At 39.0% G+C, this 17,585-nt stretch overlaps 2 protein-coding genes across 3 annotated transcripts in view; one reads left to right on the top strand and one right to left on the bottom strand.

Moving 5' to 3' along the window:
• The first annotated feature begins 510 nt into the window (after positions 1–510).
• Positions 511–12,753, top strand: LOC120423274 (tRNA-uridine aminocarboxypropyltransferase 2). The gene is made up of 3 exons (XM_039587014.2): positions 511–713; positions 775–938; positions 11,893–12,753. The coding sequence occupies exons 1-3, from the start codon at positions 625–627 to the stop codon at positions 12,408–12,410; spliced, it is 771 nt and encodes a 256-aa protein (XP_039442948.1). The 5' UTR covers positions 511–624; the 3' UTR covers positions 12,411–12,753.
• A 166-nt stretch (positions 12,754–12,919) lies between these two features.
• LOC120423272 (synaptotagmin-11) overlaps positions 12,920–17,585 on the bottom strand; it is a 46,629-nt gene continuing 41,963 nt past the window's right edge. For both annotated transcript variants that reach the window (XM_039587011.2, XM_039587012.2), the window contains exon 3: positions 12,920–17,242. In XM_039587011.2, the coding sequence (XP_039442945.1) occupies positions 16,564–17,242 (679 nt within the window). In that variant the 3' untranslated portion in view covers positions 12,920–16,563. The remainder of the gene's footprint in view (positions 17,243–17,585) is intronic.

The following is a 17,585-nucleotide window of genomic DNA, read 5'->3' as shown; positions in this document are numbered from 1 at the left end:
TCTGGCGCAGGCGGACGTTTGTCGTGCAGTTCAGACACACTTGGCACATTTCTTTTAGCCAGGTTTTGCGTGACGCCCGACGAATCTGGCGAAAATCTGGCGGGATAACTCACAGCTGTCTGGCACAAAAACCAATCGGTTCAATCGGTTGAACCGTGCACGACCGGTTTGTTGCATATTCGCCAGAATTCTGGCAACATTCTTGGGCCAGTCGGGGGGAAAATCTGCCAGACGTCTTGCGCAGCTAAGTGCAGCGCCCAAGACAAAACGCCCGCCAGGCGCCCCCCTTTTCCGTCTGGGCAGTTAACGGCAACAACCAACACCATCTAATTACATTTCAAATTAGTTGCCTACATTCGTAGTTAAACTAATCTCGCTATAAATTATAGCTAACAAAACTCAGAACCCTAGCATAGACTCAAACCATCTTTGCCCTGTGGTAAAATATCATTATTCGCGCAGACGGTCTGTCATTGCTGGGAAACGTCAATGCGGCATGGTTAACAAAAACATAAACAAAACATCATAACAAACAACTTAGCAGTGCCGATCGCGAGAACCGTGCTCAGGAACACTTAAATTATTTTACCAAATTTATATACTAGATTTGCGCATTTTAAGACAATGACCAGCTTAGAGGAAGTCACCTGGGCCGATCTGGCCAACATTCCGGCCGATCCCCCGACAATGCGCGAGCTGTGCAAAAAGTGCGAGTGAGTATTTTCAAATCTTACTATCTTCTGTAACACTAAAACAATTCTAATACAATTTTAGACGTCCCGTTCAGGTGTGCTGGTGTTCGGCGTTGCCTCCAAAGCCGCTTGAGCCGCGGGGGCGAATCATCATCCTGCAGCATCCGGCCGAAGAGAAGCGATCCCTGCGGACGGCACCGATGCTTTCCGTCGGGCTGGCCCCAGGGAAGTGTCTCATTTATAAAGGTATGCAACTTATAATTTTGTTGAAGATTACACAGTTAAAAAATCATTGTAATATTGCTTCTGAAAAATAGTACTTTTTTATATTTTTCAATGTTTATGATAAACAGAAAAAAATAATGTAAATTTGGAAGCTTTTATTTTGGAAGGTTGAATATTACCTCTTTTATGATGTAATTTTACCTCAATTCAGACTGAAAAAGTGACATTACACCAGAAAAGTGGTAAAATTACACATTTTCAGAGGTACAATTACACCTTTTTTCTGACATAAAAGATGTACCCCTTCCCAGATGTAATATTACCATGATTTTTTTTTCTGTGTATGTTATTTGAAATTTATTCATAGCAAACCCGAGCAGACGGAAATAACGTGGAGAAAACATTTTATTATATTTAAAAATAGGGGAAATTCTCGTATGTTTGGCAGGTTAAGCACTCGCTCCTAACTCCATCCAATTTGCTGATATTCACTATTTAAACAACTAATTTTGCAAAACTTTTGATAGAAACTTGCTTGCTTACTTCTCATTGAGCTATTTATCACTCGATTTCAGTTGAAAACGCTTTTTTTTCTAATTGAATGTCAATGTTCTGATCTGCCAACATTAGAGGCATGCTGGAATTAGATACTGTTCCCCTACTAGGCCAATAACATTTTATGTTATTTATAACAAGAATTGTTATTCGCCGTTATGATTTGTTTGTTATTGAATTGTTATTCTAATAACAGACTAATAACATTTTTAGTTATTCTTCGAACAAATCTTTCCCGGGCAGACGGTAATAACAAAATTCATGCCATTTCAATAACAAATACTGTTAAAATAACAGAAAGTGTTATGGAATCTTGTTAAAACAGGGATGCTCAAAGTTTTTGGAGGCCGGGCCAAATTTGAAGCTCAAATGAGCTTGCGGGCCAAATAAGATATTTAAAAAAAAATTACGTTATTTTAATGTATTAGGCTGGAAAATACATCTATCATCTGAAGTTTTTTTTGTATTTGTTCAAAGTTTTCGTTAATTAAAAATAATAGAAAACATATTATGGCATTTTTCTATAGGTATTGTCGATTTTATTGTTTTTTGTATTTGAAAAAAAAAATGTTTTTATCTGAATTTACTTGTGTTCGCAATACAATCTTAAAGTTTTTTTTTATATTTCGAAAATAGCGACATGTAATCTGCCTTATTAATGTAGTGGCGTAATTTTATCTTTAGATTTAGTGTGAATAATAAAAAATCGTTTGAAAGCCACAATTTCAACATTTCAACGAAAAAAATGTTAGAACATGTTTTAAGCACCCGTAAAGTTGAATTGCAATAATTATTTTCAAAAAATGTAAGATTCAGCAAAAATCATTTAAGCCAAAATACATTTATTCATCGAAAATTCACTAACATATTTTTTTCATAAACCAGAGCATGCTCAAAATGATTCTAAACGCAGAGGAATGCATTTTATTTTGAAATTTTTTGAAATAATATTTTTGTCCGTGATTTTTCCAGTCAATTTTTCCAGACTTGCAACAGCAATATTTCTTCCTTTAGTCTGCCTAAGTCATGAAAGCCTGAATTTACAAAAATGTTTGATGAATATTTACAAGTTTCACTATTATCACACATTATCAACAAAAAATAAAAAGATTAGCAAAAATTTTGAAATACCTTAATTTTGAAAAAATATAAAATCACTTTACAAGAGTACAACGGGCCATTTTACATGATTATTCAAAATGGGTCCGCGGGCCACAAAAAATCACCTCGCGGGCCACGTTTGGCCCGCGGGCCATACTTTGGTCACCCCTGTGTTAAAACATCAATTTTCACATAAGAGTTGAATAACAGTTTATGTTATCATAACAAAATTTGTTATTGGTCTGATATTGGTTGAAAGCCAAAACAACTTTGGAATAACATTTTTTGTTATGGAAGAATACCGCCAACTGTTATTGGGATGATCGGATTAGTTTTTAAAATAACAAAACATAATAACAAAGATTTGTTCGAAGAATAACTAAAAACGTTATTAGTCTGTTATTAAAATAACAATCCAATAACAAAAAAATCATAACGATGAATAACAAATCTTGTTATAAATAACATAAAATGTGATTGGAACAGTATTTAAAAATATCAACAAATGTTATTCCTAAGTTATTTCCGTCTGCTCGGGTTGTTATTATTTTTTGTTATTTTAACAACTAATCCGATCATCCCAATAAGATTTGGAGATATTCTTCCATAACAAAAAATGTTATTCCAAAGTTGTTTTTGCTTTCAATCAATATCAGACCAATAACAAAATTTGTTATGATAACATAAACTGTTATGCAACTCTTATGCAAAAATGGATTTTTCAAGAAGAATCCATAATACTTTCTGGGAGAGAGAGCTGCACTGCTACGGGTCGGTCGTGTGTGCTGTCACGGGCATAATTTTTTTACGATTTCTATGTGAAAAATATTAAGTTTAACAGTGAAAAGTTATCCATCCGTCGCGGAAAATGTTTCTACGTACGAATAATGTGGAATTCAAGTGATTCTTGAGAAAAAAGTGCAATTTTTTGTGATTTTTGTTTCAATTTGGAGCAGGAGGAAAATGGCGTCATGTTTTAGCACTTGTTGGGCTACGCCATCCGGAGAGAGAAAACTTAGTGGTGTTAGTGTATCTATAATTTTCTCTCGCGAAAATGGTTGTGAAAAAGCAGAGTACAGAGAGAAACAGTTTTTTTTGCCGCGCGCTCCTGGCTCCTCGCTCTTCCCGGAAAAGAAGGCACATGAGAGCCGAGAGAACATGCTGGCGTGTATGATGGTGTTGGTGCTGGTGTAACGAAGGCGGCCAACAACAGCAGCTTGACTTGGCGGCGTGATTGCGGAGGAAGTTGCAGCTTGAAACCCGCATGGCGCTACTGCTCCGGACCCGGTGAGAGCGTTCTTTTTATGTTTTGTTTTGTTTCTCGTCTTGAATGGTGTTAGTGTGAGCAAGCGAATGATCGTGATTACGCTGTGAGAGAATGAGTGATTGGCTGTATGTGTGTGTGCTTCTCTTCCCGAATACCACAGTTGACTCACAGTAGAGGTCACAAACTCACAGATCAGCACTCTGTGGCGCGTTGCGAGGGCCATGCGTAGAGGTTCCGTTCCGAACGAGAGTGTGGAAAAATCGGACAAGTGGATATTGGATTTCGCCAAGAAGGTGTGCCCGGACTCGGTGCCGACACAACCATCATTCGACGTTGTTGATGGGAGCGATGCTAATCCTCCCTTCTCGATGGTAGAGCTCTCCATAGCACTATTGACGGGCAACAACACTGCTCCTGGTCCGGACAAGATCAAGTTCAGCTTGCTGAAGAATCTTCCGGACGTCGCCAAGCAGCGTCTGTTGAATCTGTTCAACACGTTGGTGGAGCAGAACATAATTCCACACGAATGGCGACAGGTCCGGGTGGTTGCCATTCAAAAGCCCGGTAAGCCGGCGTCCGACCACAACTCGTATCGTCCAATCAGCTTGCTGTCGTGTCTACGCAAGCTGCTGGAGAAGATGATCCTCGACCGCCTCGAACCATGGATGGAACGAGAGCACTTGCTGTCTGACACGCAGTATGGCTTCCGGAGAGGCAAGGGAACAAGCGACTGTCTAGCCTTGCTGGCCACAGGGATCGACATAGCCCGTGGTAAAAAACAGCAAATGGCTTCTGTCTTCCTAGACATCAAGGGTGCATTCGATTCAGTCTCCATCGATGTGTTGGGAGTAAAGCTGCGGCGGAGCGGTCTCAATCCGACGATGTGCAACTTCCTCATCAACCTGTTGTCAGAAAAACACATGCACTTTGTGCAAGGTGATCTGGCAATCACCCGGATAAGTTACATGGGTTTGGCACAAGGCTCACGCCTTAGTCCATCCATGTATAACTTCTACGTCAGCGACATCGATGATTGCTTGACCGGAGACTGCACCCTTATACAGTACGCAGATGACGCAGTGGTTTCAATCGCTGCCAAGAAAGAAGTCGATCTGCTAGAACCCTTGCAAGATACTCTGAACAACTTGGCCCATTGGGCAGTGGGAAAGGGTATTGAATTCTCTCCGGAGAAGACGGAACTGGTCGTTTTTACGGGGAAGCATGAACCGCCGCAGCTCAATCTTTCTCTCTCGGGAAAGACTATCGAGCAGTCGGACCACTTCATGTACATGGGTACCATCTTCGATCAAAAGGGAACATGGGGGAAGCACATTAACTACCTGAAGCAAAAGTGCCTGCAAAGAACTAATTTTCTGCGCAGTGTCTCTGGCAACCGGTGGGGTGCTCATCCTTCTGACCTGCTTCGACTGTACAAGACAACGATACTCTCGGTGCTGGAATATGGCAATTTCTGCTTCCAAACAGCTGCGAAATCACGCTTGTTGGTTCTCCAGCGGATACAGTACCGAAGTCTTCGCATTGTCTTGGGATGCATGCACTCAACTCACAACATGACCCTCGAGGTCTTGGCGGGAGTGTTGCCTCTGCGAACTCGTTACTACGAACTGTCTTACCGGTTCCTGATCCGGTGTGATTACAGGAATAAACTGGTAATTGACAACTTTGAAACGTTGCTGAACCTTCACGTTGAGTCTCGGCGCATGCTTCTATATTATGACTTTATGTCATCGTGGGAGTGGAGCCCGAGCACAACGGTACAGCGCACGCCTCCGTTAACCAGCAGCACCCTGATTGGCTTCGACACGTCCATGAAAGCCGATACTCGCGGTATCCCAAACCATCTTCTGCGGGGAGTTGTACCGTCGATCTTCGCATCAAAGTACAGCCATGTTCCTCCAAACAACAGATTCTTCACCGATGGCTCCAAGCTCGACGGCTGTACGGGCTTCGGTGTTCATCATGAATCTCATCAGCTGTTCTTTAAGCTGAAGGACCCGAGTTCGGTTTACGTCGCAGAGTTAGCCGCGGTTTACTGCGCACTGCGAATCATCGAGACCATGCCACCTGACCACTACTTCATCTTCACCGATAGCTTTAGCTCTGTTGAGGCTATCCGGTCTCTGAAGCCGACCAGGGAGTCTGCGTTTTTCCTCACGGAAATACGCAAGACTTTAAACAACCTGGCGGCTCAGTCCTTCAGCATCACGGTGGTATGGGTCCGCGCTCATTGCTCGATTCCGGGTAATGAGAAAGCGGACTTGCTCGCCAAGAAGGGTGCTGAGAGTGGAGACATTTTTGAAAGGCCAATTAGCCTACAAGAATGCTACGGTTTTCCGAGGCAGCGTGCGCTTCTGGATTGGCAAAATCAATGGGACGACGACACCAAAGGACGTTGGATGTATTCCATACGACCTAAGGTGCAAAGAAAAGCCTGGTTCAAGGGAATGGACTTGACGCGTGGATTCATCAGAACGATGTCCCGCCTTATGTCGAACCATTACTCGTTCAAGGCTCATCTTTACCGTATCAACATGAGTGATACGAAGTTATGCGACTGTGGGCAGGGTTATCAGGACATCGACCATCTCGTATGGGCGTGTCCAGATCACCATGTTCACAGAATTAAGTTGAAAGATACCCTCAGGGCCCGAGGAAGACCACCAGAAATTCCGATGCGAGACGCGTTATCTCAACTAGACCTTGATGTTCTCTATCCGATCTATCAGTTCCTCTTAGATTCCAAAATATCTATTTAGTTTTTCTTCCAGTTAGTTTTCCTTCAGTTAGTTTTCCTTCTGTTAGTATAACTCGCCTTCGCACAAAGCCGTCGTTTCTGGTTGCACCGGAAGCAAAGCAAGATCGCCCCAGCAGCTGGACACCGAGTTGCGGCTGAGGACAAAACGCAAAGGCCAGCAGAGCCAACCAAGACCCCTACACAATCCCCCTTCCCTTCCCACGCCTTGTCCTTAACATCAATCCCTTCCCTACTAACCCCGAGTAGGCCGCGGGTAATCGGCTCCCCTCCCACTAACATTTACACACAAGATCCTCTGTAATTATTAAGTCAAATGTAATTACAAAAGCCGACTCGGTCCTAACCAGGTCCCAGTACCAAAAAGGACCTAATAAAAATAATTTTATGAAAAAAAAAAAAAAAAAAAAACTCACAGATCGAATTCGTGTCAAATTCAATTTTTGTATTTTGAAGTAGAAATACGCCGCGTCTTTTGTATTTTAACAGTTCACGTCGCGTTCGTCGCGAAAGGTTTCCGTTGTCGTCGTTCGTTTTGCCTCGTTTTGTTTGTTTTTTGCTTTTCTTCGGTTAATTGTTCGGCTAGAGACACCAATGTAGATATTGCTGAATATAGGGGGAGAGGGGGTAATATGCACCCCCGGGGCAAAATGCACCCCCTGCTTTTCTCGGTATTTGGAAGAATTTACGGGGAAAAAATCATAGAAATTGGAAGCTTAACGTTGCTAAAACATGCTGGAAAAATTTGAGCATCGTAGTATAAAAACAGCTTGAGTTATTTGCAAAACTTTAAAATGTTGTGTTTTCATCTAATTTTCATTGAACTTTCATTATGATTTTTGGACATTATAAAAAGCATTTATTGTTATTGTAAGTGTTGAGGTGTATAGTTTTTGCCATAATCTTCACAATTCTGTAGATAGATGAGTCCAAAAACATCAAAAAATGCATTTTTATTAAATTTTCTGCAAAAAACGTGGTCGGGGCAAAATGCACCGCTGTGAAGCTCCTTTGTAAAAACAGCGGTGTCATCTAGTGGTGACTAGTGAAAACTGCTTTTACTCGGTGCATTTTGCCCCATGTTGTGGTGCATTTTGCCCCGTTGTTGTAGTGCATTTTGCCCCATTGTTGCGGTGCATATTGCCCCGCATGGTTGTTTGAAATGAATCAAAAATGTTTTTAGAAATTTGATATTTTCGAACAATTTTGAGGTTTTTTAAGACTTCTTTCTCATGGATGACGAAGAATAATAGTTGTTTTAGAACATCGAACAAAATTCTTCCACAGTAATGCTGTAATGGTTGAGAAATCACAGTTTTCCCTTAGGGGGTGCATATTACCCCCTCTCCCCCTAATAAATGCACAGTATATTTTCCCGGCGATTCAGTCTTTCCACAGCCGGCTGTCTAAGAATGAATCGATTTTAATTTAACACCAAATTTTCTCTTACTATTTACTCGATACAGCCGGCTGTATGAGTTTAAAACCTACTTAAACTTAAAATTGAAAATATATAAATCATTATTTTCCTCAGTACAGCAGGCTGACTGAGTATAATAATCTATTATTATAAACTTATAAATCATAAATCTTTAAATCATCCACATTACTCATTACAGCCGGCTGTATGAGTTTAATATCATAAAACATAAACCACTTTTTATCAACCCGCAATACCTTTCGAGGTATATCCTAGGGTCCTACCTTTCTACTAACATTGAGTCCAAAACCTCCCTACAAACATCTATACCACTAAGGTGACGCAGGGATCCTTGCGCACTTTAGATAGGTGTTTACTAACATTCCTTCCGCTCCCCAAAGGATAGCTTAGACCCGGCAAGGACCCCCTTATGCCCTGGGCTGTATTACACACTCATCAAAAGATGAAGACATGGTATCTCCCGTGTTGGATTATTGTTCCGGATGAGGGTCTAACACAACTACACCAAACAGTGGGATAAGCGTTGTGGAGCCATCCGTGGATAGGGCGTCCTAAAATGCTAATGCTAATGCTAAGAATCCATAATACTTTCTGTTATTTTAACAGTATTTGTTATTGAAATGGCATGAATTTAGTTATTACCGTCTGTTCGGGAACAGCGAAAAGCCAGAGTATTTTCAAGAAAGATGGCGACATCAAGCGAAAAATTCTGGCCACAAATAAGTGATGTACTGAGAGGTTTCAAGGTGCAGAAAAATGCAGCGCAAGAGAATAAAAGCAAAGATTTTGAAAATCTTTGCGGCAAATTTGACTCATAAAAGCTAGAAGATTTTTTTGACACGAGTAGCTTTGATACTAGCAACAGACAAATGAGTGTCCCTTCGAGGTATTGTTTATTCGACCTTATGCACATGATCTTATCTACGAAATCGGCCAATTTTGACCATTTTCATTTTTTTTAATTGGTTCAAAATTTGTAGAGGCCTTCCCTATGACAAAAGATGCCATTTTGTGTCATTGGAAATTGTCTGCACGGTTTCTTCTTTAAAAAAAAATACATTTTTTAAATCATAACTCGGCGGCAAAATTGTTGTCCATACTTCTCTATAGCTCAATAGTTGCGGTTTTGTCTCCTAGAACATATCAAAAAGTTTCAAAAATCAAAAAAATATGGATATTGGGAAATTGATTTTTTTGGGAAAAACAGTTATTTAATTTAAAATACCGACAACTTTGCCGAAGACACCAAATCGATCAGAAAATTACAGATTATCGAATATTTACGTACCATTTTTGTATGAACAGCTGCCAAAATCGTTGGCCCTTTTTCTAAACCTTTCATTTGGTTTCTTTTCTTTTAAATGAACACTCAACACCAAATCAAGATTTAATTTTTTTCAAAAACACAAATGGCCGACCGGGAACCTTTTACAGCCTTACGTAAGATCTTCCAAAATTTTGAGATAATATTATACTCGAGTAGGTGGAAATAGCTGGAAAAGTTCAAGTTCTGTAATTGCCAGGAGGTCAGAACTTGTTATTAAACCCAGATTTGCTGTTATAATAACACAATATAATATCAGAGATTTGTTAGAAAAATGAATCATTCGGTTTTCAAAAATTATTACAAGAAAATTTAATAACACAAAAAAGTGGTCCCGATAACTTCATTTGGTATTGGTGAGACATGTTTTCTGCGCAAGAAAATAACTGAATTTAATATTTATTTATTTCTTATTATTGGCTAATTAAAAAATTTCAATCTTATTGCTTGGTTCCAATTTAATCTTACATATTTTCAAATGCTTGGCTGAAAGCTTACAAATTTTGTTCAACATTTCAAAAATTGAGAAATTTAACAGAGACCCGGCAAAATATCCAAGTGAGCGAATAACCAAAATGTTTGAAAATTCTAGCGATAAATAAAAATATTTCGCTATGCTCAAAATTTTTGATCAAGCTGTTGATTTTTTTTTAAATTACGGTCATCTGGGGCGTATCGGGACACATGGGGCGAATTGGGACAGTTGTTTTAGCCAGGTTCTTGCACTACATTTTGATATTTTTAATTGATTTCGGTTAGAACAGATAAAGATCAACTAAATGTGTGCATCAATCAAGGGTCCTGATTGCTCCAAAAAGACTCAGTCACTCGCGAGCACAAATCTAGAGCGACGAAGAACTGCTCTGATGTTGTGGTTTGGTTGAGCGTTTTAGCAGAATGTATTACTGTGAATACAAAGAGACGAGTTGTTCCTTTTAATTCCGCTATATATCGCGGAATTAAAAGGAACAACTCGTCTCTTTGTATGCTCTGATGTATTCCTACCATTTGTCACTTCCAAACCAATCGCTACCGAACACTCTCCCTTGGCTCGGGTAGTACAGCGAATGGTTCGGAGAGACCGATTTCGTTAAGTCGCTCAATGCTGACTGAGAATACTTTGCGATCGGTTTAGCTTTGATCATTCAAGAAATTGCCTAAAATCAATGATATCAATATTATTTTTTGCAATTTTGTAGTTTACACAACATCATATTGTTTCGCTGAGTGAAGAGATTGAACAAGCCGCTGGCAGAGAGCGAGTAGTGTTCGCTCGCGAATGGTTGCCTGCTCCAGTCGTCAAAGATTCATTCGGTGATGAGTGAGTGATTTCTGATCTTTGAACTGAAAATCAGGACCCTTGGCATCAATTTCCTAATTTGAAGCTTTTGAATGCTTTAAAAACTGCTGCCCCTATTCAGAAATTTTTCACTTTTACAATAAGTTAAAAAAAAATAATGTCCTTGACAAAATTCGTAAAAAATTTCCCATAGTTCTGACCATATTTTGCAAAATAAAAAAAATAACACATTGGGTTGTGTAAAATTGGTCAAATGTTCCCATACTTAAAGTATCAATAAAAAATAATAACAAATAAGGTTATGACTGATGATTGTTTTGCCTTCCTCACCTTGCTGTGGATCAAAAATTTTCAAGATCTGACTTTCCTATCTAAAATTACAAGCATTTTAAAATATGATCTGAATTTACATAACCTCAATGTATTTCCTCACGGCGGTGTATTTACAATTTTGACAAAAAGTCTGTAGGCAGTCTGTTTTTTTTTTACTCATAACTTATTTTCATTATGACCTCTTTGGTGCTGCGATCACGTTAGAGGCGTTCCATAAACCATGTAGACATGTGTAGGTTGGAATCACGCTATAAATGAGAGGAAGGCACCAAGTAACGTTATTTTTAAATTGGAATATCACATGAATAACGCGATCAATGATTGAATGATTTTTCATATTCCATACTTTGAATTGTTATTGTCTTACTCTCTCATAAGATCTGATCAATAACAATTTTTAGTCTAAGTGTTGAGGATCCCGAGCTTTGGAAAAACATTTTTTGATATTTGAAAATACAAGGCCAATACCATTTTATGTTATTTATAACATGTTTTGTTATTCGCCGTTATATTTTATTTGCTATTGGATTGTTATTATAATAACAGACTAATAACGTTTTGAGTTATTCTTCGAACAATTCTTTGTTATATTTTTTTGTTATTATTTGAACAGTTTTTGTTATCGAAATAGCATGAATTTAGTTATTACCGTCTGTTCGAGATGTTATTATTTTTTCTTCTCATTACCGATGATCATGACTTTCTGATAACTAAATTAGATACTCTACCAGCACTTGTTATTGAAATGACCTCCGTTTTGTTATTCCCACCTGTCCGGGTAGTTGTCAAAAAAGTTGACCTATTCCGTATGTTTTAACATATCAAAGGCGTAAACCAAACAATAATTATTCAAAATCCCCTCTCAATCTCCATACTTCCAGGCAAACGTTTCCCCAAACTCGACTCCGACCTCGAGTCCATCCTCGCCGACGAAAAGTCACTCCTGCTCTACCCCAGCGCCAGCTCCGTCCCACTCGAACAGGTCGCCGCTTCGGACAGCGGTCCGTTCAACCTGATCCTCATCGACGGTACCTGGCCCCAGGCCAAGGCCATCTACCACTGCTCGACGGCGCTGCACACGATGCGCCAGGTCAAGCTGGTCAGCACCGGCAACAGCAACTACGTCATCCGAACCCAACCTAGCGATGGTTGTTTGAGCACGCTGGAAACGGCCATCGAGGCGTTGAGCGTGCTGGAGCGGGACAATTCGTACCGGGAGCAGCTGCTGCGGCCACTGCACGCGTTGTGTCAGTTCCAGCTGGACAACGGGGCCGTCACGCACCAGTCGAAGGAGTTTCTGATCAAACATAACCAGTATCCGAAGCTGATTGGGAAGAGGTTGAATAAATTGTTGCGAAACGCCGACAATTTGAAGGAGGAGAAGGAAGTGAAACACTGACACGGGGGTTTTGGAGATTTTATTCGTTTTTATTACCTCTTTATATATGAGTAATTCATATAACATAAAATATAGAGAGAATAATGGTTTTTTGTTTGTTTTATATATGATATATACATTTACACTACGCATTTCAGTGTTTTGCTGTAAATAAACTCACTATCGAAAATTAAATATGCGGCGGTTGTTGTTTTCTTTCACTTTGTTAATCCAATTCAGCAGTAGAAACTCTTATCGGCGTCCTTCGTTTGACAGTTTACGTTACCTCAATATTGATTCACATTGACCTGTTTCGATTCAAGGTACATCAACAATGAGGTAACGCAAATTTTCAAGCTGTCATTTGGAACACGCCGACAACGTTTTGAACAAAGTGTTTTGTTTTGTTTTCTTTTAATCTTTTAATTTCTCTTTTCAATTAAATTATATTTTTGGTAACGTAAAATTCATCAGATAACAGGCGTGTAACAAGTTTCTCTCAGGTTATATAAAGTGTTTAGCTTCCTTGTTTTTCTTTGGAATTTCCCCTTCTCTCCTCTAAATATCTAACACAATTTAATTTAATCATCTCAAGCCAGCTCGTTTTGTGCAGTTAAACTAATGCGCCGATTCGAAACAGTTAATGTTAGGGGGTGGTGCACGGTGTGTGTGTGGTGAATTTTATAGTGCAGGTTCAAACTTAAACTTAGTCGCTAGTACTTTTTTCTTTTCTTAATTTTGTTTCTTTCAAAGAGAGCACATGTTGCGCGAGAGGTTTTGCTACACTGGCTTAGAAAGTTACATGGTTTTTTGGTTACTTTTTTTTGTTGGGTGTTTGTTTCTACGGGTACATTTAAAACACGGTTTTTTTTTGTTATTATTTTTGTGTTTCGTTTGTTGTTTAATTTGAATTTTGCAGCTGATTTGCACGTCTTCTAGTTTGGTTTCATAGAATATTACCATTTTCAAGCTGTTTTTGTTTGGTCTTGAGTATATCAGAGATCTTTATCTATGTTTTTCCAATTGGTTTTCAATAAGATTTAATCTTATAATTATCAGTATTATTTTTACATTTTTTTCTTAAGCTTACCATCTTTATTATCCTTTCCGCTACCTTCATAACTTCTCACGCAATAAAAAGCACATTTCCAAAAATAATCTCTGCGTTGACTCTATGTAAAATGATGATCCATCTTATGGAATATTTTTGGTATTTTTCGTATTTTTTCCTCGTTTTTCTTCATTTCAATTTAATTTACGTATAGCTTCATTGAAGATGCAATCGGCTAATTAAGATATAATTTGTTGAAATGAACAAATAAAAACGATCTGATAGAACACTTCTTTCAATTCGTTATTTGAATGTTAAAATCAAAATTCATATTTAGTTTTTAGATTTCCTTTACAATTCTCGTTCAAATCATAATCAGTTTATTTTTTTAGCAGACATTTTCGATGCTTTTTAAACTTGATTTCTTTCCATCATTTAGATCTTGAGATTTTCCCCTTTTTTTGTTGACACTGTAAACATAGCCATTTTGTGGCGAAATGACGTATTGACAAACCTGACAAACAACGATGGAATTATTTCAAAATTGACATGGCATTAAAAGTTTGATTATTTAAACATTGTTTACAAACATTGAACGTTTGTAACCAGTGACAACCCATTTGGCGGCATCTGACGTTTCACCGATTGTCTGAGAGCCGTCAGGAAAACCAAAACATAAACAAAGTCAGTGACAGTAGATTGACAGAGTCAGAGATAGCGATTTCAACAACCGCACCACTGAATCGTGGTGTCAGAAATCATTTGAATGCGATCATGGGAGAGATGATCGGAATCTCGGTAGAATGTCACAGGACCGTTCCCGAGTGGACGGAAATAACTTGGGAATAACATTTTTTGATATTTGAAAATACTGGGTCAATAACATTCTATGTTATTTATAACAAGATTTGTTATTCTCTGTTATGATTTTTTTGTTATTGGATTGTTATTGTAATAACAGACTAATAACATTTTACGTTATTCTTCGAACAAATCTTTGTTATTATTTTTTGTTATTTTAACAACTAATCCGATCATCCCAATAACAGTTTGAGATATTCTTCCATAGCAAAAAATGTTATTCTCAAGTTGTTCTGGCTTTCAATCAATATCAAACCGATTACAAATTTTGTTATGATAACATAAACTGTTATTAAACTCTTATACAAAAATTGATTTTTGAAGAATATTCCATAACACTTTCTGTTATTTTAACAGTATTTGTTACTGAAATGGCATGAATTTAGTTATTACCGTCTGTTTATTTCTAGAGGCAAGTCAATGACTGTACGAGTGACTTTGCACAGCACTTATTCATTTGTGTGTGAAACGAATTGAAGTAGAATGTCAAAATCAGGTTGTCGTGGTGAAGACGATTGGAGTGTTCTGTCACCTATCACAAACAAACTCGAAATTTCGTAAGCACTCTTTTGACGTTTGGATCTAGATAAAGAAGTTGCAATGAGCACTCACTTAGAGAGAAATTTGAAAGAAGTCGAGAAACTTTTCTCTCATTTACTGGAACATATGCTTAAAATAACAATAATTATTGTTCAAAGATTTTCGTGTCGATTCGTGATCTCACAGCAAAGTGGATTCGAATTGAAAAGCACTCAAACGTTAAAACTGATTTGTCAAACTAATGTTTACGTTTCGACCCCTTTGTTCGTGGATTACCGAGCATGTGGTTTCATGCTTTTGAAAGCTGTCAGTCGAATTAACGAATTTGTATTCGCTCAATCGAATGCAATTCCATCCGAATTAGAGACTCCGCTCTGTTTATTGATCACATCAATATGTTTGAAGTTTGTAACTGTATGGCGAAGTTCCAATAAGCACTTTTCGCCGGTGAAAATTGTTTACTCGTGAAAAATGACATTTTGAGATTATTTCATCACTGTCAAAAACAAATGATTCCTTTTTCTCATTCGGACGATAACCCTTCCTTTCTTATCTTCTAATTAGCCACACTACCTTACTACTAGTGTGCACATCTATGCATTGAGTGTGTGTGTCAGTATTATTCGTTCGTCAAACACAATTTCTCCCAAATTTGCGAAAAATTCCCCAAGTCCGAAAATCCAATCAAAACACCCTGTAAAAAGTGATCCGGAATCAGTCCCCCCACTCCCATTTTATAAATGTTTCTTGTTTTGTTGTCAAAGCTTCAAGCCTTCCAAAGGTGTGTTTCTTTAGTTCTTTGGTTATACTTTAATAATTTGTTTGGTTTACCTTTATTTACAACGACACAACTGTGAGTTTGGGTGTTGTTTTGTGTGTTCTCTTTTTAATGTTGAAAGCATTTTTTCCTTCTCATACTTTTTTTTTGCAATAGGCTGGCACATATTTTTATCTTTGTTTTTGCTACGTTGTTTAGTTTCAGCGGTGCACTTGTTCGATCTAGTTGCCTGTGAGTGTGTTTTTTAAAGCAATTGCTTTGACATTTTCTTTCTGTCGCAACATTCTGAAATGGCTTTACTCATTTTGTATTATTATTCTGCAGTCAGTGATGGTTAAATATGGCTCTAAAATTTTGTTATTTTTTCTCATTCATTATCATGTTTTGTTTTGTATATTTGTATTTCGCTCAAAGGTGCGTTTTTAGCGTTGTTTTTTGTCATTACTGTTCTAGCACTGATTAAATGTGGTTAAATTTCTGTTTAGATGAAGAAGTTAGAGCTGTTGCTTGGTTATGATGTTTCGTGCTGACGCGTGTTTGTGTGTGTTTTCATATATAAGTTGCTTTGAAAGTGCTACTGTTTTTTTGTGTTTTTTCATTTATATTATTTCTGAGATATTCCGCACAAAATCAGAAACTCTAGTCGCTGTTTTTGTAAGAATTTCATTCGATTCAACATTTTCACAAAATGGCGCATTCGATTTGTCAGTTTGACAACTATCAATGGTGGCCATTTTGTTTCAAATGGGATCCATCTTGTATTCGAAAGTTGGGCTGAAATGTCTTTACAAAGCTAGAATTAACTTATCGTAACAGTCAGATCATTTCGTAAGAAAGTCATCTTTTCAAATACTAAATAAAGTTTCCTTGTTTTTTATGTTGCATCCATTCACAAAACATAACCTCACTTGTCAGTTCAAAACTCAAAAAACCCCAATCCCAACTTACTCCCTCAGCTTGTGCCAGTCGGCAATCTGTCGGCGCGGCGAGTTGCACACCTCCTTCCAGTGGTTCAACGCCGACCCTGTGCTGCGGGGTCCGCCCAGCTCCAAACGCCCAATGACCTCATTCTTCGTAACCCGGTCCCAGTCCAGCAGCATCAGCTCGAGCGAAACGCCCTCCAGCGTGGCCCCGGTGCCCTCCGTGGACGGGATATCGAACGCGAAGCTCTCGTTAAACACCGGACTCAGCGTTCGCTTCTTGACGTGGGTCTTCTTCTTGGCGATCCGCTGCCCGTTGTACAGCAGGTAGATCTTGACGTACGGATCGGCCAACCCGGTCACGTCCATCCGCGGTAGATTGCGCGCCTTCAGCAGGACCACCGTGAGCCGGGCCGCGGCCGGTTGCCAGCACAGCGAAATCAGCAGCTCTCCACGGCCTTGGGCACGGATCTTCAGGCTGCGCGGTTGAATCTCGCGGCTCAGCGCCACCTGTTGGTTCTCGATCTGCTGCAGGTCGATTCCGGCCAGCGGGCACACCACCTCGCCGATCACGTCATCCCGGCTGTACCGGTCGAAGCTGAGCACGACAAAGTGCAGCGACATGCCGGCCAGCTCTGTCAGCGTCAGCCCGTAGAAGGTAAAGTCCTCGTCGTAGACCGGGTTGCGCGTGTTGCGGACCACTCTGGAAAAGAGGGAGGAAAAATCATGGTTAGCAACAGTCCTCATGAAAATATTCGTAAAAATCATTTAATTTAAAAATAAATAAATAATAAGCTTTTCTAAAATGTGATTCTTGGATTTCATTTGAGCGAGACGGAAACTTTTTTGTCTTCATTGTCGATATGCCCTGATAAAATGTAACGACTGATTTGTGCCCAAACTCAGTCGAATTCAAAGAATCATCTTTGCTTTAAAATTTAGGCAGTAGGCCTAGCCATTTAAAAGAGGATGTTGAGAGTAATTGGCCTACACAGAAAAAAAATGATGGTAATATTCATCAGGAAATGGTGACAGATTTTGTGGCA

Source organism: Culex pipiens, chromosome 3 (genome assembly GCF_016801865.2).
Source record: "Culex pipiens pallens isolate TS chromosome 3, TS_CPP_V2, whole genome shotgun sequence".
Lineage (NCBI taxonomy): Eukaryota > Metazoa > Arthropoda > Insecta > Diptera > Culicidae > Culex > Culex pipiens.
Note: the sequence above shows the minus strand (reverse complement) of the source record. Positions and strands in the feature narration are given on the sequence as shown.